Source organism: Schistocerca serialis, chromosome 1, assembly GCF_023864345.2.
Source record: "Schistocerca serialis cubense isolate TAMUIC-IGC-003099 chromosome 1, iqSchSeri2.2, whole genome shotgun sequence".
Lineage (NCBI taxonomy): Eukaryota > Metazoa > Arthropoda > Insecta > Orthoptera > Acrididae > Schistocerca > Schistocerca serialis.
Window position 1 is genome coordinate 1135542377 of NC_064638.1, and position 24988 is coordinate 1135567364.

Here is a 24988-nt window from a genome sequence, read left to right on the forward strand (position 1 = left end):
ATGTAATGTGTTAACTGGTTCCCAAAACTAGCACAGACTGGACGAGTGTTAATAAAGGTGACGAACAGGAAGGGATGAAGCACAGAGCCCTGTGGGACTCCATAATTGACATCGTTCCACTTGCATATACAGCTTTCCATTTCTGACATTCAACAAAAATTTCTGCTTTCTGTTATTTAGATAGAATTTAATTCTACATAACCCACAAAACTCAGATTTCCTTGAAATAATCTGATGTGTGACGTCAAAAGTTTCAGACAGATCACCAAGGGTTCCAGTATGCAACATTATTCTTCTAATTATTTCTAAGGTTTGGTTGGTAAATGAGAATATGCCATATTCAGTTGATATACCACGCTGGAAATCAAATTAGATTTTGTTCAGTGAGTTGTGTATTCTTAAGTGGTCAAAAAATGGTTCAAATGGCTCTGAGTACTATGGGACTCAACTGCTGTGGTCATGAGTCCCCTAGAACTTAGAACTACTTAAACCTAACTAACCTAAGGACATCACACACATCCATGCCCGAGGCAGGATTCGAACCTGCGACCGTAGCGGTCGTGCGGTTCCAGACTGTAGCGCCTTTAACCACTCGGCCACTCCGTCCGGCCTTAAGTGGTCAACTGACCTTCAGTGAACAAGTTGTCAGAAGCATATTAGAACGGAAACTGAATGATAACTAGTTGCTTCCATTTTATCACTGTTTTTACAACACGTTTTAACGGTGGCATACTTAAGTCCACGTTTTTGCGATTCATTAAAAGCATACCAAAGTTTCCCACTTAGAAGATGATAAAACTGTCTAAGAATTTTGACAGGTCTGTCATCAATGTCAGTGGAGTTTTTAGTTCTTATTTCTCTTATTTCCCGTCAATTTCATTTACAGTGACACCAGTGACATTTGAAACTGTACATGACATCTGAGGGACACGTTCTTTAAAACAGCGCCAAGGCCTCATCAATAGAGCTACTACACCCAGTTTGGGATGCCGTTAAAAATGTCTTCTACTTCTTCAGTTTTATTAAAAATGATACCATTGTGTTTCACTACGCTGAAGTTACTCTGGTCTGAATTTTCTACTGTCTTCTTATTGTACACCATATTTTGTAGGTCTTCATGATAAGTGGTTGATAAAAAATATGAAATTATATAATTATTCACAAAAGATATAAGTGTTTATATCGTCTCATAATAGTGAGATGTCATGTTTTACTGTAGATGATGTTTAGTTATGCTTCACTGTTATATAGTAGTACTCTAGATGTGTTCTGCATACTCTTATTATCGATGTGGGAGGCCCTACATTCCTGTACTGTATACGACATAGCAATCAGTCGCCCAGTGCAAATAAATTTTTGAGTCGTAGCTAGACCAGTTGGTTCCATTAACATTTAACCCATCTTGCGTGTATGCTTTCTCTTTCGCAGTATCAACTGTAGCAATTACATTTAAATATAGACGATATGCAGTATCTGGAAATGAAATCCAGTATTAACTAGTTGCAGAATACAGTATTCTTATTTGTGAGACACAGGAGATATAATCATACGAGCGGTACAAACTAGTATATTCGTCGTGAAATATTTATCATTACTTTCAAATGTTACATTTCACTGTAAATAAAATGTGTTCTCTTTTCGCCATCGTTATTTTGTAGTAGCGAACGTCTTTGTTATTTACCTGCATCAGTTGAAGGTCCAGTACAAACTATCTAGAAGGCAGTGACATAGGTGAGAAAATGGCAGTCATAAGGGAGACTAGGTTTAATGGAACAGTTCCTACATTATCGTTAAATAGCCCATCGAAGTCTACAGAAGCCGAAGATGTTGATCCAAGGCACGACGAGCTTCACAACATTCAAAGTATGATTCGTCTGACCCGCGAAAATATCGACGCACTCAACGCAAAATTCGCAGGTTTTCAGCATCCTCCGTCAATGTATCTGACAGAGTACCAAGAATTGACCAGCAAACTTTACGAGTTCCAAGCAAAAGAACACGAATTAATCGAACAACTTAGTAATGGACGTGAAAGCCCGCAGGATATAAGTGAACGTAGTGGTTTCAGTAACAATAACAGTGGTTGTGGTGGTGACAGTTCTCCAAAACTAGTACCAAGATCTCCTCTTAAGTCAGTGGTGCGTGCCCATCTACCTAATCAGCAGAGAACAACAGTGCAAGTGAGACCAGGCCAAACTCTTAGGGAAGCATTGGCGAAAGCGTTAAAACTACGTAAGCTCACTCCCGAAATGTGCGTAGTGTACAGAGGTCAAAGTAAGATTTCCATTCCATGGGAGGCAGACATATCCTCATTGGAGGGCGAAGAAATCACCGTTGAAATTCTAGACAGGTTTTCAATTACGACAAGTATATCTCACAATTTTGTAAGGAAAACGTTTTTTTCTCTGGCATTTTGTGAGTGTTGTACACGCTTGCTGTTCCAAGGATTTTACTGCAGGACTTGTGGTTACCGCTTTCATCAGCGATGCGCTACTGGTGTTCCAGCATTGTGTCAACAGGTGCGCATGCAGGACACGTACTACCGCATCTTACTAGCCCAGAATCCTGTGACATCTGCTGGCATTTTGCAGACTTCATCAGATTTTGGTTCTTCGCATGTGTCAACACACTCCCAACGCCAGTCAGTGCCTCGTCGTCACCCTCCAGCATTGGGTGCTCGAGAGAGATCCAGCTCAGCCCCCAACGTTTGTTACAATCTTGTGGGTCATGGTGTGGAAGGTCCATTGCTGGATGAGTTTGCAGGTCGTGTGGCACGGTCGGCAGTGGGTATTCACCAAGGCCTCGGAGGCACCAGTGGACAAGGTGCTACATGCAGTCCTGGTGGCAGTCCAACAAAGCCATCCCACAGCCAGAGTGCCCAGGCTTCTCCAACAAATACTCTTCGACCATGGAGACCACGTGCACGTTCTGCCGACGAGAGTGGTAACAAGGTGAGACCTCCACGAGAATCAATAGAGGATTGGGAGATTCCTGCGGACGAGATTCTCATTGGTCCTCGGATTGGTTCGGGTTCCTTTGGAACTGTATACAAGGGACATTGGCATGGTCCAGTTGCTGTGAAGACACTCAATGTGAAAGATCCCACACCTACACAACTACAGGCTTTCAAGAACGAGGTGGCTGTCCTGCGGAAGACTCGACATGTAAACATCCTACTTTTTATGGGTTGTGTGAGCAAGCCACAGCTGGCAATAGTTACCCAGTGGTGTGAAGGTTCCAGTTTGTACAAACATTTACATGTGATAGAAACAAAGTTTGAGTTATTGACTCTTATTGAAATTGGGAGGCAAACTGCGCAGGGTATGGACTACCTCCATGCAAAAAACATTATACACAGAGACTTGAAGAGCAACAATATATTCCTTCATGATGATCTCACAGTTAAAATAGGTGATTTTGGACTGGCCACCGTCAAAACAAGGTGGTCTGGATCACAACAGTTCCAACAGCCCTCAGGTTCTATTTTGTGGATGGCACCTGAAGTTATCAGAATGCAAGAAGATAGCCCTTATAGTTTCCAGTCTGATGTCTATGCCTTTGGTATTGTGCTGTATGAACTGTTGGCTGGTCAGTTGCCATACTCTAACATAAATAACAAAGATCAAATTTTGTTCATGGTTGGTAGGGGCTATTTGCGACCTGATCTCAATAACTTGCGATCTGATACTCCTAAAGCACTTCGTAGGCTTACAGAGGACTGTATCAAATTGAACAGGGATGAACGTCCTCTATTTAGACAGATTCTTGCTTCATTAGAAAGTGCTCTTCAGTCATTACCAAAAATACACAGATCAGCATCAGAACCTACCCTGAACCGTACTCAGCTTCAGTCAGATGACTTTTTGTATATGTGTGCCTCTCCTAAGACCCCGATCAATTCTCAATTTGGAGCTTTTCCATTTTCTGTTGGTGGTATCATTTAATTGTCTTTGACTGTAGTAAATTTCTTTTCCTTTTTCCCCTTTACTATTTTTTTTTTTTTTTTTTATTTTATTTTTTTTTTTTAACTTTTCTCGATTGCTGTGTAGAACAACATAGCTTTCCATACTAAAATAACGTAAATCATTTGAATATGACTGTGGAATTATTTTTCACAATTGTCTTCAACAGTAGAATGTTCAGAGTAGAATTTAGCAATTGTGCCTGCACAGTACTTGCATATATGCAATCTTCCTCATCTGCCAAAGAATTGTGATAAACGAATAGATCTTTTGAATAATTCCTAAAAAACCAGTGCCATTCTAATCTCTCAGTATTTATGCCAGCAAGTTGGACTTATAAAGCTAGGATTTTTCTTGTCAAATACCTAGTATGTAGTAGTGTGCATGAATTCTTTACTCTTCTTCAGTGCTATTTCATTGCTTGCTAGCTACATTTTCTCAAAGCACTAGTTAAGACATTTCTGTATGAATGTATTTAAGGAGGTAAAAATGCAGTATAGCCCATCCAAGGGCAAGTACTTTGAAAAGTTAAATTGCATGCATAATTATATTTATTGTTCATAAATAAGACAAAAATTATTTACTGAAAATTAAAATGTGGGACGAGAAGGGACATCTTAATCTGTTCGGCGGATTGTAGTGTGTTAATAGATGAAATTGTGTACAACTATCTTTATTCATAAATCCTTTCATTCTCTCACTGCTGAACTGAGAGATAAAAATGCAGAAAATGGCATTGAGTCTTAGTAAATATGAAGACTGTTGTTTATTGGTCATCTGAAGTGCTCCCTCAGGCTCAGAGGTAGTTATAATTGCAGAAAATACCAATAGTGTGTGTGTCACTTGTGTCCATCACACTACTGGGGGCCCATTATCTTCCCACATTTTTAATGATCACATTCTTGAGTTGCATTATTTGATTTATGTGACAATGGTGTAAAATACTGCTACACTGAGAGTTCATAATAGATTAGAACAGATAGCTGGTCTCTTGTTTGACAGCTTATAAGTGAATGCCAGATACAGGATATGAAATGAAAACAGGACACATTTTTCTCATAACTCTCCCTTTAGGAATTTATATGATGGGATTAATAAAGAGCCAGTGCTATCATTTGCATTGGCAGCATGTGTGTTCCAGCATAGACCTAATGTTCATAAGATTATGCGGATTATAAAGAAATATATTTATAAGGAACAAAGGAATTTCACTGTAACTGTATCTATTTTGAGATATCTTACACTGTTCAGTTCTGCAGAGGAATTTCTCTGTAGTCTGTTGTATATGTGAAAGAGTTATTTATTTATAGTGTAAGTGATATTTGCAGTAAATGTTATGATATAGAATTTATCTTTTTTTTCTGTCAAAGCATTCATTTAGCAGGTTCATCCACAAATGAGCCTTCAACTTTTTTTAAATGATCATTTAGGTTGTTTCATTTTCTCATCTGTAAATATCACAGGTTATTGGAGTTTCCTATTACTTGGATAGTGTCTTCTTTTATGATGTCCTGTAATCTTTCTAAACAAGTGCTGAATAATATGGTAAAACACATAAATGGAAACTTTTTCTGCCCTTGACACACTTTGCAACAACAGAAAAATATGGATTAGCTGAAAGCAAGTGTACCATACAGTTGCAAAACATATTCAGTTTAGGCCAAATATACAGAAAACAGAGAAGGGAAAAGGAGGCTAAGTCACACATCAAGTGCTAAATTGCACTTATGGTTCCCTCTCACATTTACCAGTTAAGAAAATGTATGCCACATTTGAAGACTTAGATGTTTATCTGCTGAACTTAACTCGGTGATGGATTATTCATTTTAAGCAGCCTGGCTCATTTTTAACTGCAATTGTGTTTCATGCTCTTGTATTTCCGTCAGTTGTGCTGAATTTTTGATTGAATGCTAATATTAAATATTCTGGTTGTTTGTAACTATTTCATTATATGAACTAGGATGTTTTCACAGTAGCTTAAACGACTATGAGCACATTATAAAAAAGTCTTCAATGTGAACTGGATTGACTGACAGTTCCAAATGTCATTTATTTGAGACAGTGTATTGATACTTTTTTTGTCTTTCGCAAGATATGTTGCGTATAGAGGTAATTTTATTTTTTCCATTGTAATTGCTTATCAGTGAAGTTTAGATCCCTGTGTATGATTTTGAGCACTCAGTGTGTAGTAAAATGCAAATGTAGATTGCACCTTCAGCAGGCTCTGAAACTAATGTTACAGGACTGTGTAATTCTTAGATAGCTAATTTATGCAATTGGAAGAGGTTTCATTAATATGTTGAAACACAATGTTGTGTAATGTATAAAGATGGATGTAAAATGCAGATTCTGCTTGAAATCTTTACCGATAAACAGTTAAGAAAACATTTTGGCTTTTTGCTGTCTTAAGGACATACATCTTTTTGTGTTTAGGGATTGGTGTAACAAATACTTCTTGCTTTTCCAAGAACTGTGATATTTGGTTACTTGCGTGTTCCGTATATCATAATTGTGACCTCTTGATACGATGTAGAACAAGCTACGGTAAACTGTCAATGGAAAAATACGGCATTGTGTTGACTACTTGCATGATTGTCGTAAGCTATTTCTGTCCTCTCACTGAAAAAGTGCAAACCTTTTTCAGCACAAAGATTTCAAGCAACAGCATTGAATCTGATTTTATTCCTGTACTGGGAACGACTGCTTTAGTGGACTCAAAATGTGGAGCTCATCAGGTCATTGCTTAAATCACAAAACCTAGTATCTGTTTAGTGGACAGTGACCTGCTATTTATCACATGCCAATGTCTCTGGTATCTGTTTATTGGATGGTAACCTGCTACTTATCACAGTATCATTGTCAAGTGTGCAATAGTATTTATAAAGGGGTAACACAGACATTTTTTGTTACATGTGGCATGACAGCTCTACAGTAAACACATTACAAAGTCTCAGTGGATGAAATGGAAAGAAATTTGCTCCAAGTTTGCTTCAATAATTGCAAATCACTTGTAAAGCACATTTTAATTATGTTGTCAGTCACAAGTCTTTTTTGTCAGTCATCATTGTATTTCCATATAAAGAGGAAGACTTAGGAATTTGATCAGCAACACTGCTTGGTTCATTTATTTGTAAGGAGGATAATGTATTAAATACTGTTCTTATTTGTATATAAATGAGAGGTGGAAACTGTGACTCTTCGTTTATAGTTATGTATAATTAAATATGAATAATATCAGTCCAGACATGTGCTTTAACCTGTGAGCAAAGGCATGTGAGTAAGATTTATTAGCAAAATGCCAAATTTTGTATGTAATGTTACTACAGGATTGCTGGAAATTGTGAAATTGCCTCTTTAAAGTAAAATACCATTCTCTGTGCAGCTCACGGCTGATAACCTTCAATAGTCAAGCATGTTGTGTTCATGGTATATAAGTTGCAAATTATTTTGTGTAATGTAGGGAAATTTTTAGGTACAGTTTTAGATGTTCAGTTTATGCACTGTTCCTGTGGTTCTGTATTTGTCTAGGCACAGTAATTTCTATTGCTGAAAACTGCATATGGAGTATATCTGTGATGCTTTCAGTAATGCGCATTCAAAACGTTATGTAAGCACACTTCTATTCACCATCCTGTTTAAAGTCACTGTTACTGAGTACTTTTGAATCTAAATCGATTATTGTGAGTGTGGCCGAACACACTCTTGTCGCTTCTTCAAGGCTTTAATTTTCAATCATGTTTTGCATTTTGAGAGCCCCAAAGCCAAATATTTCTTAGAACAAATTTATAAATGCAGCTGAAGTGGAAAATATTTCTCTAGATCTAATTTGCCATGTAAGACATCATTGCCCAGGTAAATGTTTCTTACAGCTCTAATCATTTTTTCATTTAATAATAAAATTTCTTATTATTTTAATTCAGAAAACTAACCACTGAACAAATGCTCTACATTTGATAAAGAATTGCACATTTTAGTATTTACTGCATATGGTTGGGGTACTACTAAATGAAAACACTTTTGATATAGTCAGTGAGACTGTACGATACAAGAGTAAATCAGTTTTCTGTTCTGTACTTACAGATTAAATTCTGTATACCTTATAAAAAAGGGAAATAAAGTTTCCATAATTTATTAGCTCAGTTTATGGCAAAGTCGTCTCCCTGCTGTGTCAGGAAAGGATTTTTTCATTATTTTTGTTTGTTTATTGACGTATGCGTCTGCCTTTCGCAATAGATGAAAGACTGAAGTAAACTTGAAATTGGGGAAATTTTGCTGTTGCAGTTGGTCTCATGTTTGATAGATTAACAATTAGAATTTACAGAAAGAGCCGAAAGATGATATATCACTCTTTCTGCATTACATTGAGTATAGAAAAAATTAAAACTTCATTATTTTGCTTTTATCATCCCAAAATCTTGATTAGGCCCACATATTGTGTTTCCATTTTAATCTTGACAGTTTGCTTTACAATCTGTCACCCAGAGGTCCTGATCATTAATTAACTGACTGAAAGATTGAAAAAATGAGGGGTTTTAATCAGAATCTGTATCCATATTTTAAATAAAAGTTTCATATATAAGTATCTTATGACATTGTGTATTGTTTAAGAGATTAATTTGTAGAGATGCAGAATATGAAGAGAGACTGCAATACACTGGGTGCATCACAGTTTTTCATTTTTTTCTTTACTTTAAAATTTAAACTAAATTTTATAGGTTTTCACTACTTACATTAAAGTTTGATTTGAACTGTGATCATGATAAATGCTCTATAAAGAAGGAAGCACAATATGAAGTAAGACTAGAAAAACAAACCAAAAAAGCCAAGAATGAGAGGTACAGCTAGACTTTCAAATGCAGAGTTTGTGGTTAGTACTCAAGGCAAATTGGACGGAAGGTGTGCTGTCATGATTCTACTATCTACTATTGTCATGATTCTACTATTGCTGTCTTTCTCTTGGTTACAATAATTTTATTTGGTGTATGACATATGAAAAAGAAAAATTAATTTATACAATGAAAGAGTTTACTCTGTTACAAGTCTGCTATTGTTCACGGGCTGCTGCTTTCTAAGTAATATTATGAATTTATTTCCATAAAAGTTAACTAATGCCAAATTATTGATGTATTTTATTGCCAGAGAGGGTAAACGTGTTTTAGTGGTGTCACATAGCATTTAACTTCAGTACAAATAGGAATGTGCAAAATAGAGTTCTCATATCTATAGAGAAGTTGAGTGTTGCATGAGGCAGTAGTTGAGAAATACTGTTTTGATATACATCTTTCCAAATATTACCCGCCTCCTTGCACCACCCTTAACTTCGTGTCGCATTCATTCTTTCTTACTCAGAAAAAAAGTGCTGGTAAAAAAAGTAGCACTTTCCACTGGAATCTACCACAAAGTGCCATTCTGTCTTCTTCTTCTTCTTCTTCTTCCCACCCCCCCCCCCCCCCCCTCCCCAGCTTCATGCTGAGTTCTGAGTAGTTTACCTCATGGTGTACCTTTATTCTTCTTTTTATCTACAGATGATGAAGGAACCCAAGCCTCTTGCACACCTAGACACAGTTTTTCCCAGAAATTTGCTAAGAAATTTGTCTCTAACTATCAAGCAGTCACATCTGAAAGTATTTCCTTGCAGAGACAATTCAAGAAAAGTCAAGCTTATGATGCACTCAATATAGGCAGCATTTCGATGAGGATGTGGACAGAATGTTGTAATGTTTTTGAAATTACTGAGTATTAAGTGTTTCAGAAATTTTACATGTACCAGAATATAAAAGAAATGCAAGTGATTGTGCAGTGAGTTAATTACCTTATTTAATATTAATGTATGCCGTTGGCATTCATATTTTCAATAAAGTTTGCTCCCATGAACAGCATCTGCTCAGTAGTTACCAAGTTTGTTAAAGAACAACATACACATAGTACATATTAAGTGGTATACTGGCAGTCTGCTGCACAGCACTACCTCACTTGGTGGAGAGGTGTAGTGGTCCGTCTGCATATCATTATTTATCCACTGTTTGCTTTCTATTGCAAAAGCTCCAGTTTCTGTTTGGACTAGGTTGGTCAGCACGTATGCAGACTGAAACCACAAAAATCTTGCTTTACTGTAAAGTATGTAGACATCAGTTGTTCATTCCTATGTATTTAATATGTTATAGAGAGATATGATGCTTGGCTGTGGCAGTAGTCCGTATAACATGGACAGAATCCTAAAGTATAGTGCGGGAGCAGAATACTGTAGAAAATTTGCATGCCTTTGATTTCTGTTGTGGACAAAACTGTTGGTTTTATTGTACGTCATCAAATTTGTAATAATTTATGGAGTTACTTATTTTCATTAGTCTTTAGAAACAACTTGGAAATGATGTCACAGGAATTAATCATTGTCATTTATCTTGTATTTCAACCCACTTCAACATAAAATATAACTATGATTAATAATAAATATGGTAAAAATGGTGTCCTTTTAAGTATTTCTGTGCAGGAATTATTAATTGTGTACCACTGGTGAATTGGAAAGCTGGTACATGCTTATGTAGAAATATTCAGTAATTTATCTTTTGACATGATGTGTTACTTGCTGGTGGTATTGTTCTAATTTCTTTGATGGATAGCATCTATGATTGTTTTATGGCCATGAAAACAGACTGACATGTTAATGAATGTTCAATTTACAAGAAGAAAAAATGTCTTTCATTCCTTCATGCCTAGCGTGTGCTGTGGACATTATTTGTCTATTGATGTAGAAGTGGTGTTGTGATAAAGAACGTTGTATATAGCAGCAGGAATGCTAGTATTATTTTTTGGGTAGGCGGATTCAAATGCAAATACTCTCAAGTTCTGTGACTTTAGTAGTATTTAAGTGGCCCTTGTCACGGTACTCCTGTACTCTCGTGTAAAATGTACATAGTGAAATGTAAATAATGTATTTAGTGAAGTGCTGACTTGTGGTAAAATCTCTGTGTGCTGTGAATTTTTTATTGTTAGGAGGATACTAAAGTAATTGAGTAAGTTTATTGACTGTTTGTTGAAGGATAAATTTGTTGCTTTCAATATCTATTTGATGGCTCAGATGACAAATGATGGAACAGCAAGCATAGTTACATTTCTGAAAAGCTGTAGCAAATGAGGGGTTAAGTTGGCCGGCCAGCCATGCATTTTGGAAAATGCTAATATAATATCTTTATAATGAACCACAGAAAACTGATTTAAACCAAAATTAAATATTTTCCCAGTTACTAATGCCAAACATACATGTTTCGTGTGATCGATCTTCTGGGTGTGTGGGGATTGAAAAATTGAATAAGAAGCCTTTACAAGGTTAGACTTTGAATGGATCCTTGTGAAGTTTTCAGGTAATAAAGCAGTATTTTGGAAGAGATATCTGGATTTAAGTATATATTACAGAATTTTGTTTCCTGGAAAACTATTTTGTTGGCTCAGCACTGTAACAGTTATCATTAATTTTGTATTATCAGAAGAATTATTCTTGAGCTTTGTGTTGGAATTCTCTGGTGTTTTTAATGCATCTGTACATTATTTCATATGCTGCACATCATTTCAATTGTCACACACCCCATATTCAAATAATATTGTTCCATGGCTTCAGTTGTAGCTAACAAACACTTTTTGTGATGTCCTAAAGGGTAGTAAAGCACTAAGTGGTGGAATTGGGTTAATGCTTGCAAAAATAAATATGTCTGTATAACAAAAATCACCAAGGTTGCAAAGAAGAGACGATTTTGGTAATTTGTGGAGGATTAACTCCTTTCTTTGCAGACTTTGGTATCCTGGGCATTTTTACCCATAGTTCCTTCACACATTTTACTGTCATGGTTCCTTCATACACAGGTGAATTTACAATTTGTTTGGACAATAGATTTTAGTTGTGAGTGATTTACTGTACCGCCTAGAAATGTTTTGTTACTTCCAACCACTGTTAAAGAGATTGGAGTTCTCATTAACTAGACTAAGCACTATAATTTGTGGTTCACAACCTGTTTTGAAATGCATAACTGTAATTTTTGTGGAGACCGAGATGGTGGTTTCATTTTGTGCACCACACTTGGTATATAACAGTTACATTCTATAGGGAAACTTTTACAGTATGTGTATATTTGCTCCCTTTTGTATTGGGTGCCCTTTCAATCTTTTCCATTTATAACAGAAATTAATATGCTGCTGTTTCATGAAATAGGAATAATTGCTGTAACAAAAACAAGAAATGGTTACTCAGGGTATTTGTTACAACTGGACGTTGTTGCAGAGAAATGCAGAAGGTTGTCTTAATGCAATGCATCTATGGGAATTTTGATCAGATCAGTTACCACAGAATAATCAACCAGTCAGCTTGGAAGTAATGGAGGGTATTTTTCACATATCTAAAAACAATTGTGTTTCACGTGAAAAATGTATATGCTTTTTATCTGTGCAATATTTAAGTACAGTTTTCAAAATTTGCATGGATTCTTAGATCCGCATAGGAAATTGTATAATTTTTCATTTATTTAATGATATCACTATTGCCATTATTTTTATTTAATTTATTGGATCATGTTGTGTAAATATATTGGTATGAATTACTCAGTTTAGTGTACAAATTGTTTATAGTGAACAGTGACTTGAAAATGCTTAAAGTGTTATCTCAGATTGTGAGTTACATGGAGATGTTAGGATAACAGTAAAATACTGTGGAAGTACAAGTCGTATATTTATTTAATTGTTGTATGAGATAGAGAATATATATCTGTCTTATTTTAAAACAATTATCCATGCTTCTGATAGACTCTGCAAATAAATTTTCTTTACAGAAGATTAATTGCTCTTTCACACTTATTACACAAAGTAGATTATGTTGATTTAGAAGCAGAATGCATGGAGATAAGGAAAAGATGAACATAATTTATTACTTTAGGGAAATTTCAAGGACATGAGTTGTGTGCAGAGGCTTGTGCATCCAGCCCACCTGCCTTAAAATTCCTTTAGTTATAAATTTTTGTCTTTCAGCCAAAACAATAAAAACACACACACACACACACACACACACACACACACACACACACACACACTGGGGCATAAACTTCTCATTTAGGCTTTTCCGTACAGTACAAGCTTGCGGAAGATGCATCCGTATTGCTCCTGCATATTTAATAATGCCGTCCACCCACCTTCCATTATGTTGCAAGAAATGGGGTGGTGGCTAACATACTGGACTTGTTGGAGTAGGGTTCAAATTCTGTCTGGCAATTCTGATTTTCATAGCTCCCCTAAAACTCAGTTCAGGGAAATGCTGAGATGGTTCTTTTCTGAAGGATCTCTCTCTCATTCGAGCTCATCCTCACCCTGTCTCCACACATCAAACTTCCTTTGTCGATTTTCTATCTAGTTATCTGGCTACATGTTCTGCCTACCTCCCTTTCATTTGTCACAATTGTCTCATACAAGAGTTGTTTGCTTTCTTTGTCTCTCCTAGTCTAAGAAAGTGGAAGCAGACATGAAGGGAAAAAAAGGAAACACTTGGAACTCTTTGGGTACAGTAAGAATTTGATTTGGTTACATGTTGAACTTAATTTACATACCAATATTGCAGTTTATGAGCATGAAATTATTGGTTTTCACAAACATGATGAGACCATGGCTCTTTACAATAGTAAACTTGAATGTGTTTCTGTAAAAGATTATAAAAAGGAATGTTAAGAGTAGTATCATGTTTGCAAGTAAAAGTGGGGAAGGACGTGTTATGTATTGGTGAAACAAAAGGAGTCCTCAAGTGGAGCGTGATGTCCAAATTAAAAAAAGTGATATTTTTAGTGGAAATCATTATTAATAACTCTCATATACAGCACATCACAACTGAAAAAGAAATTTAAAAAGAAAGTGCAGTCAAGATACACACACAGTGTTGTAGTGCTTGATGGTTACACGTAGATGAATGGTTATTCAAAACTCACAATTTATTAATAAAAAAAAATAAAATAGCATTTACTAACCTGATCTGCAAAGGGGACAGTGCAAACAAAAAGAGAAGGTAGTGGTTATCAGGTAGTTGAAAGAAAGAGAAACATCTATTTTCTACATCACATCTTTATACTTATTCTTCTTTTCTCCTTTAAAAATAAATAAATAAACAACAAAAAACTATCATAAATGAAAAGCACCAGTTTGCTTTTGTTCTACAATATTGTAGAACAAAAGCAAACTGGTGCTTTTCATTTATTATTATAATGTTGTTCTACCAAGAACTGACGGAAGATTCTGTTAATATGAAAAAACTATCATTTGATACAACATCACAGTTGTTTCTCCCATCCTAGCTTCCAAATTCTCCTGTCTTTCCAAAGGCCACCTGCAAATTCCTCTGTGATATAACTCTTCTGACTCCCTCTGTCCATGTTATTTTCAGACATTTTTGTCTTCTGTTAGTTGAAATCTGTTCCATGTTCTCCATAGGCCATATGTACTCATCTAATTGGAGTACAAGCCCATACCATATCAGGCATTTTGCTTCGGTTGTATCCATTACAGTGGTGCCCAGGTTCATTCTCTTACATAAGTCTTCATTTTTAATTTTATGCTGTGTTGTGAACCTATAGCACCACCTCCAAAATCCCATCTCTATTGATGATAAGTGCTCTTGATTCTTTCAGTTACTTTCCATGCTTCTGATCTCTCAACTTTTTACGATAGTTTTAAATAACTTTTTAAATTTTTTATAATTTTATTTTATTTTATTTTTTTACATGATAGAACTGACCACTGATTTTATTGTGTAATTAGTTCTGTTACTGCAGTGAAGGAAGCCACTGTAGCACAGAATGCAGTGCATTACCTATTTATATGTGTGATCTACCAGACAAAGGTGAAGCAAAATGTGACTCCCGTAACTTCCACACAAGGTTGCTGTAAACTGAAATGCACATTTCAGCAGGCTTCAATCTTAAGTAAATGTTATTTGGGCCCAGTTTATCAAGGTCTGCATCTGTTACAAGTATCGAGTAACAATGTTCAAGATGCTGGGGAGGAGGGGGCTGTGTAGAGATTGGAAAGGCAAGCTCTGCCTGGAGCACAAGCTGCTGTAGCAGAGGGAGCAAGCTCCCACCTTCATCACACAGTGCAGCAACTATACTTGAGGTTCTTACAAAACTTCTATAAAAGTAGACTGACATATGGAGATAATCGCTCTTAAATATAATGAGTAATTAAGACTAAATATCCCAATAGGCACATTCAGTAATGGCATGTTCTGCTACAAACTAAACAAATAAATAAAAGGATTCAGTAATGACTACTACACTAGTAATGCACTAGTTATTGTTTGATGCTAATCTGTCAATGATCAGAGGCAAAAAATACTTAACGGCCCGTTTTCTAATATCAATTTAGAACTAGGCAGCTGAGGGCACAAGAAAAAGTTGGATGTCTGTTGTAGATCAACATGTCAAATAAATTTATGAAGACACCAGCACAAACCCATCTATGTGACTGGTAGGTATTGGCTGCCTCATCTTAGATTTCTCACAGTTAGAGTAATATAGGTGTTATAAGGAATAGGGACACCGAAAGAAAGGGGGAGAAAACAGAAAACATTCATTGATACAAAATGGCAGTGTAGCTGAGAATGTTTATGAACACAGATACCTAGAAATTACTGAATTCTTGAATAATGAAGTAACCAGAGCACTGTTCGTTCAATCCCTGTCATACCCAATATCTTCACTAGATCTGTTGTAGCATAATTTCTTTCGAAAGACAAAGCTACTGGAATGACTATATACTCAGTTGTGAAAGTTTGTGTGTGTGAGGGGGGGTAGCAGCTTTTACAGCACAATGGGGAACAATCATAATCCTTCTTCACCAGTACATAAGAAAGAAACTTCTCAGATATGAAGGCTGTAAATAAAATAGTGGAAATGTAGTCTCGACACTCACAGGAGATCAGAATGTGCAAACAGGATATGGAAGCAGTCAGAACGCACTGTCATCAGTTGTAGTGTGCATCTGAGGGGCATTCAGTTGGGAGTGGTGGTAGTGTGTGGTGGAGAAGTGAAGATTGTCGTTTTCACCATTCTAAAGTATGTTTGCAAAAGGTGACCAATGTACATAGATTAAAATCGAGGCTTCTCATGGCAAAAATGTATTGGAATGTTAATCGAAGATTACGTGAAGCCTGTGGTGAGAACACACTACTGTATAGGACAGTTGCACAATGGGTCAACATGTTTCATATCGTGTTGGATGACAATGAATGATGCAAACAGTGTTGAGCTCTTATTGCAGTGATGGTTTTGGAAGCTCACAGAACATCCTCTTTACTCATCAGACACGAGTCCTTGTGACTTCCACCTGTTTCTGAAGTAGAGGGGATCCCTCCAAGGCCACTAATTTCAGGATGTAGCATCTGTACTTCATGCAGTAGGGTGCTCCATCTCTGTCATCAACAGAGAATACCTTGCCAACATTCCCCAACATTTAGCAAAACGTTATAGACATTGCATGTGACTACACTGAAGGAATGTAATGCAGTTGTACTCGTTAGTTCATTGAATATTACGTTCTATCATTGTTGCCACTACCTTATTTACAGATGTCATAAGGAAGATGAGCTCCTCATATAACTGCAGCAAACTGAAAAATTTAAAGATATTTTTGTAGAGGTGTTATGCATAAGACAACATCAATTCAGAGTTACAGAAGTGAACAGCACCTAGATGGATGTAAGGTTAGTATCACATCATTGTAGGCATAATATAAGGAAAGGCAGAGTGCCTTATACTCTACAAGTGGGGTTAAGACCCACATCATAAACGTAAATGAGTACTGCACTCGACAGCTCTTGAGTCCTGAACTTCAGTAATGGACTAGAAAGGTTCGAGATAGCACTTCTGGCAGTATACAGGCTCCAACAGTAAATGCTTTATACTTCACTTACGCACCTAAAGAGGGTACTAATATAATGTAATAGAAATCACTGGGAGGGACTTATGTGTGGAGATTTTACTACTGATTTCATCTTGGATAGTTATGATCCATGTTGACCTGAGTTACTGGAGACACTGACAGTAACATTCCCAACATCCACAGAAGAGCACTGACATTTTATTTCTAAATACAACTGCCTTTCATGAAACAGATATGAGCTCCACAATAAATGGTTTATCTAACAGTGATGGTCAAATGGCAACAATAAAACATCCCCATCAATAAGGTTTGACTAAAAAGGGAAACAATTTCACAGAATCTCAAATCCTGTCCAGTTATTCTGTTGAGAGATAACTTACTGGATTAACAATGGCAAGAAGTTTATCAAACAAACAGTAGATGAGAAATTTAATTCTTTCCTAAAAATATTCTTACAACACTATGAATCCAGTTTTTTCTTTACAGTGAGTTAGACAATTACTGTGAAAGCGGAGAGAATTGGAGGTTAAAAAATGGGATCAAAGCATTGTGTCAGTAAGAGAGAAATTTATTTAATGCAATAATTGATACGGCACTACAAGCAGCACCCCATAATTTTGCATCTTGCTATAAAAAAATAATAAAAACCGAACACTATGTACAAAAAAATCAAAATTCCACAAACTAAGCAAAGTCAATTTGAAGCATTATTTGGCACAAAATGGATAAATTTGCCTCCCTGATGATAACACTGGGATAGTTCATATTAAATGTGAGACATTGATTATTAAATTCAATACATTTTTTTTCTAACAGTATCAGTAGCTGGAAACAGTGACGAAGATAGACCACCGAAAGCAGATCCATTACTTAGCCAGGCATTGCATGCTACACCTTTGAGACATAATTTTTCCCATGTCATCTATTAGAGAGCTCACAAAAATAGTTATGTCACTAAAAATGGTAACTCTTCTAGCTACAATAATATTTCAACTGAAATACTGAAATCTTGAACAGGCACATTAGAGTATGCAGTTGATGAACAAGGGTGTATTTCCTGAAAGACTGTAATATGCAGTAGTAACAACCATTTATAAAACTGAGCTGTAATCATAAACACCTCTTCCTCCTTCTTATGTTTTCATTTTTCAGCAGGGAGGATACAACAGAATACTGAATCACCTCGCTGAGAATATCCTTTTAAAAGCAACTCAGTGTGTCCTCTGGAAAAGCTTCTGCACTGAAAAAACAATATGTGAGATCTTGATCTCAGTTTTGGTACAACTGTATATGAAAATGAAACTACTGCCATTTTCTGTCATCTTGCCACATCCTTCAGTAGTCTAGATATAAAATTTTACTAGGCAAACTAAAATGGTATAGAGTTAAAGATATCCCCTTGCATGGATGGAATTGCATGTCAGCAACAGGAAACAGATTATCATACTAACTAACAATATGACATGAATAAAATTATAATCAAAGTCTGGAAACATTAAGTATAGTGTCCTTCAAGGTTTGGTGCTTCATGCAATTCTGCTCTTGGCCTATGTAAATGAGTTAACTAAGATACTGGAGAACTTGTATCAAATTGTGGTTTGCTCATGACACTTGTTTACTGATAAAGAATCAAAATGCATCTATACTAGATATAACCAGCAGAATAGTAGAATAGGCTTAATAGTAGTCCACATCTAAGTATTTAATCCTTAATCTTACAAAGTCTCATAATATGCATTTCTAAACAAACCAGAATGATAGGTATCAAGCAGATATCACCCAATAGATGAGGTTCCATGTGTGAAGTCCTTAGGCATCCAAGTAGATATCTAATTAACTGATGTGGTAACGGTGTGACCATAAATGCTCTGTTTTACCTGCATTGCATACAGAAATCTCTGTCTCTTTGTGTTCACCTGCTGATTGGAGTGTTAAGATACTTTTCACACTTGCACTCACTACAATCATATGGCATAATACCCATTTATAAAAGTGACACCTAATTATAAACCCATCTCCCTCTTCCTGTGCTTTCATTTTTTTTTTTTTTTTTTAGATTTTGTTCTATTCAATTCATTATTTTTCATTTGTTCATCATATTAACATAAAATAAGGTAAAACATTTTGTTTATGTAGAAAAATGTTAGCTCAGCTGATAATTTTTGCATAAATATCCAAAAATGTATCTGCCTACTACATAATATGTATACGGTATGTTTCATCAACAAGACAAACCTCTTCTGATCTGCAGTTGTGTTACAAAAATGCCATCCAGTGACAGTCTGTCTGAAACAGAGTGTGGCATGCAGCTATGGTCACATGGCATCATGTCTGAGGCACTGGTCTTGCTGCTGGCAACTGCATGATAATTAACATGTACATTTACAGAAATAATCTGCAAATCGCATTTATTTTCTTGGCGGAGGGTTCAATGGGCCACTTTCACACTACTTCTCTATCATTCTTCCCTTGAACAGTGCAATGGAAAAATGAACATTTAAATCTTTCTATGTGAGCTCATATTTCTCTTTTTTCCCTAAGTAGTGGGAGTCAATAAAATATTTTCGCATTTAGAGGAGAAATTTAGTGATTGAAATTTCATGAAAAGATCTCGTCACAATGAGAAATGATGTTGTTTTAATGATTACAGCCCCAACTTGCATATCGCATCCATGACACACTCTACTGTTTTTCACGATAATACAAAATGAGCAGACTTTCTCTGAACTTTTTCAACGTCCTCCATCAATCCCATCTGTTAAGGATCCCATACCGACTGCAATATTCCTAATGAGGATGGACATGTAATGTAGACAGTCTCTTTAGTAGATTTGTTGCATGTTTTAAGTGTTGTGCCAATAAAAAAGAGTCTTTGGTTCATCTTCCCCTCAACATTTGCTGTGTGATGGGTTCAGTTTAAGTTATTCATAATTGTAATCCTGAAGTATTTAGCTGAATTGGCAGCCATTGAATTTGTGTGATTGATCATATAACGAAAATGTGAAGTATTCCTTTTAGTACTCCATCTGTAAACAATCAAAGAGGGCTGCTCTGACCATCTTCTAACTAATTCATATAGACAGAGAACATCAGAGGGCCTATAATCTATTCCTTTTAAAACTCATGTGGATGACCTCATATTTTTTATTGTTTAGGGTCAATTGCCACTTTTGACACCATACATATAGGCTTGTCTAAATCATTTTTTGGTTTTGATCTTCTAATGAGTGCACTATATGGGAATGACAGTTCCATCTGCAAACAATATAAGAGGGCTACTCAGACCATCTCCTAAATCATTTATACAGACAGAGAACATCAGAGGGCTTATAATTCTACATAGGGAATGTTGGATATCACTTCCATTTTACTTGATAAATTTCTGTCAGTTATTATGAACTGTGACCCTTCCGGCAGGAAACCATGTATCCATTCACACAACTGTGATGATACTAAAAAGGCACATCAATTAGAAGAAGTGTGAGGCAGCCAAATCACCTCAAGGATTTTTTAGTGTCAAAGAGCCTCAAGAAAGCAGCATTAAGATAAGTAGTAATTTATGTGTCTCATAATCAGTTTTCAGTCCTATATGAAAATGTACAAGATTTATGCAATAAGTTGGGTGAACTTGAAGTCTTGTTGAGTGACAGTTTTAGCCAAATATCTGTTGTATGTGACAGTGAACACTCGTTACAAAACTCTCAGACATGTACAGCAGCCCTTCCCAAATTTAAAATTATAAGCAGTTTTTGCAGAGAAAAGTACAGATGTGCAGGTGTTATGTATTTATGTTAGAGACAAACTTAATTCTAAAGAAGTAAAGTTAAGCAATGTTAAGTGCATAGAAAAAGAATTTGAATACTGTGTCTGTGAACTGACTGACTGTGGCTTGGTAATTGTATATACAGGTCACCTTCTGGGAATATTCCCTTACTTTTTAAAAAAAAGTATGAATTGAGACTTATGTCAAAATCAACAGTTGTACTGGGTGATTTAAACATCAATTTTAGAAGTAATAATAATGCACGCAAGGATCAATTGCTAAATCTCTTCACCTCATATAATTTAGAAGCCACGGTAACTGATTTCACCAGGTATGGAGATGGGTGTGAGACAACAATTGATCAGGTGTTTAAAACAAAAAGACCTGTAGTTAAGAGGTTGAAGTAACAGATACTGGTTTCTCTGACCAGATGACAATCAAGCTCTTACTAAAAACACATGGTTAGGAAAAAACATAACAGTGTAAACTACATAGAAACAAGATACATTAATGAAAGTAGCCTTTGGAATTTCCATAGAATGTTGCATAGTGTTGAATGGGACAGAGACCCAAACAAAGCTGTAGACTCAAAATATGAGTCATTTTTGTCTGATTATAAATACTGCTTTGATGTCACTTTCCCTCTTAGAAAAGTAAAAATCTCTCTCAAATCTAATTCGTGGTTAACTGTGGGAATTAAGAAATCTGCAGGTACTCTTAGAAATCTGGGTTGGCATTCAAAGCGTAATGCAGTATTAAAGCCATATCTTTTGATGCTACAGAATAGTTATTCACGCAGCAAAAAAACTGAACAATGATTTAATTATCAAAAAAGGCAGCAATAAAACCGAATCTGTTTGGAAGGTCATAAACCATAACACTGGTAATTCAAAAGTGACAAACAATGATCTTACCACAAATAAAGGGAGGAAAAGTTGTTGAAGACCATCTATGTGTTGCCAATATGTTCAATGACTACTACATTAACACTGCTCAAAATCTTACCGAGAACCTGGGGAACTAAAAAGGTAGTCAAAAGTTCCCACAAATGAAAAGACAATGTTTTTGTACTCAGTACGCATTCAGAAGTAAGAAATGCAATTAATAAGCTGAAAAATAAAATGTCCTGTGCATGTGATGGTATTCCTGATAAGCTCATAAAACATAGTGCAAGCAAAATAATAACTGAATTAGTTGATTTTATTAACACATCATTTAAAACTGGTGAATTCCCTTCTGCACTTAAAAAATCAATAATAAAACCACTTTATTAAAACAACTGTCCATAGACTACACAAAATTATAGACCATTGTCACAACTGTCGGGTTGTGCTAGTAATTGAGAGGATTATGTATGAGAGACTGTTGAGTTTCCTAAACAAATGCAAAATTCTAGCCAATGCACAGAATGGGTTCAGGAAAAGCAGGTCTACAGAAACAGTTGTATATCACATCTTGGAACAGGTTTTAACTGCAATGGATAATGAGCACTTAAACTGTGTAATATGTTTAGATCCATCCAAGGTAGTTGACCTTATCACCCACAATATTTTGCTAGAGAAACTGTATTGCTATGGAGTCCGTGGAAAAGCATATAGATGGTTTCAATCGTATCTGTAAAACAGATTTCAAAGTGTTGAAATAATACATAATGGCACAAAATATTACTCAACATATCAGAATGTCAACTGTGGTGTACCTCAGGGTTCTGTTCTATGCCCTCTGCTCTTCTTAGTTTTTATTAATTATTTTCCTAACCATCTAACCAGAACAGAATCAGTACTTTTTGCAGATGATATGAGCCTTTTTATCAAGGGAGTTAGTGAAGCTGACCTACAAGAAAAAATAACTTCAACAATAAATGAGGTAGCTGAATGGTTCTAGGACAATTACTTAATTATAAATAAAAAAAACACTTGGATGAATTTCAGGCGTATAAGGAACAAAGTAAAAAGTAACATAAGAGTAGACATTGGGAAAAGTCTAATAGAACAAACTTTGTTTACAAAATTTTTAGGTGTTTGGCTGGACAATAACTTAAGATGGGAAAAACATGTTGAACTATTGAATAAAAAACTTAGTAAATACCGTTATATCTTAAGAAAACTGCAATTTTGAAACAGTACTATGTGTCTACTACTCTTACATACATAGTAATCTAAGATATGGTATTACATTTTGGGGGAATAAAGGTTTCACAAAAAGTTGTTTTAAGCTCCAAAAGAGAATTCACATTCTGAAGAGTGTTGCCTTCAGAGATCCATGTAGAGGACTCTTTAAGGAGTTGAAAATTTTGATCCTCCCCAGTTTATTCATCTATGAATCAATATGTTTCCTGAAGTCAAATCAGGAATTCTCTTCTCTAAACAGTGAAGTACACAACTATCGAACCCGAAAAAAGGCATGAGTTCCATAGAAACATACATTCAAAAGTGTGATGTTTCTACCCAAAATAATGTTCAGTGCCTTACCAAAAGAAATAAAAAACATACAAAACTTACATATATTTAAAAAAGAATTGACGAGGCTACTATTAGGTCAGAGTTTCTATAATTTCTTTGCTGTCTAAGCAGATAGTGCTCATCTTTTGATTTTTCTGTATAGACCTTCATTTTTTTCAACTTGCATGTAAAAAGAAGACAAAATATGTAAAGTGTAATTAAGAATATGTTATTTCCCTTAGTTGTTAAAATATAAATCATGCTCTCTCTTTCTGTCTCTGTCTGTCTGTCTGTCTCTCTCTCTCTCTCTCTCTCTCTCTCTCTTTCTCTTTGTATATGACAATTCCTATATCATGTATATGATAAAATAGATGATAAAAAAATTGAATTGAATTGAAATATGGAATCAATTTGATATCCTGTATCAGTAACTGTCACGAACTTCTGCATCAGACTATAAAACTCCATATTGAGTCCTGGAATAGGCTGCATAGTCTACATGTAAATCATTTCTCCTTCTAGTATCGTGATTGTAAACTGTTGAGTTCATCCTAAATTCATCTGTGTTATTAAACATAAATACCATTATGGAGTATGGGAATTCCTAGGTCCCTGAAGAGGCTTCTGAAAATTGTTTGCTTATCAGTTTTACATGATATTCTTATTGCAGTACAGAATTCAATGGAATGTGCTAACAGTCCTGTCTGCAGGTCAGCATAATGAGAGAGATTTCTGAATGCAAAGCAGGCAGACTTGTCCTTTTTGGTTGACATGTCAGTTGAATGCCATTCACCAGCCCTTGCTGGACAGACAGCATCAAGTTAATAATAATATTATGAAAATAAAATGAATACAATATTGCCACTTAAACTATGATACTAAAATGAATCCTAAAAACATAAAGTTAAGAACTAGATATGTTACAATAGTAAGACAATTACTACTAGAACATAGGGTAATAAAGCTGTAGCTGTTTTCATTGGCACTGAGTTGCAGTTCGGGCAGACACTGTTATATCACCAGAGAAGTATTCTTCTGTACTGTATGAAGGTTGCTATTTTAATATACAAAATTTTGGTTCTAAATTGTTCAATTTGTAATGACTGAATACCCTTAGGTACTGCATCAAAGAATCCGAGGGCCAGCACTGGGAACCTGTTCTGTGTCTTAGTTAATTGGCATCTTGGCCTGTTTATACTGTCTTTACAGTGAGTGCTATCTTGAGGAACTTTATTTCTCTTTCTGTAGATCTTATGTTTTGTCTTTGTGTGAACAAGGCAACTGAAGATATATTGGCTGAAAACAGTCGGAACTCCTAATGTGGAAAAAACTGGTTTACGATGGTCAGTTTTTTTGCTTGAGGTAATGACCCTCATTGCTTGCTTTTACAACAAAAGCACATTCTTGCAGCCCGCAGAATGACCCCACAGTAACGACCCGTAGCTGATGCAGCAGTGGGACATTGCATAGCATACTGTCAGTAGGTACTGTTGTGGTATTATACTTTTTAGTTTTCTCAAGAGGTAAATAACCCATGGAAGTTTGTATCAGACAAGTTTAGTGTGCCAGGTTAACTTGGTATCAATATCAATGGAGAAGCCCAGAAACTTAAAAGCTGGTGTGTCACCCAGTGCTCCAGTACTAGTATCACTGAGGCTGCATATCATCATTTGTGATTTGTCTTCATTAATTTCCATGTTGTTGATGATGAACTAGGCTTGGCCTCACCAAATAGGACTTCCTCTTGTTGTACAGCCTGAACTAAATTCCCCTCTTTCGAGAATAAAGTTGTATCATCTGCAATATAGAACAGAAACAGGAGTGGACCAAGCCCGAAACCTCCTGGAACACTGTAATATTACACCTGTTAGAAGTTATAAATGAATGTGTCACTGCAGAAAGGTGCCTAAGTCACTTCA

At 35.8% G+C, this 24988-nt stretch overlaps 1 protein-coding gene across 1 annotated transcript; it reads left to right on the top strand.

Annotated features, from left to right (window-relative positions):
• The first annotated feature begins 1739 nt into the window (after positions 1-1739).
• On the top strand, positions 1740-3975 carry LOC126459466 (raf homolog serine/threonine-protein kinase Raf). The gene has a single exon (XM_050095862.1). The coding sequence runs from the start codon at positions 1740-1742 to the stop codon at positions 3942-3944; it is 2205 nt and encodes a 734-aa protein (XP_049951819.1). The 3' UTR covers positions 3945-3975.
• Positions 3976-24988: the final 21013 nt, after the last annotated feature.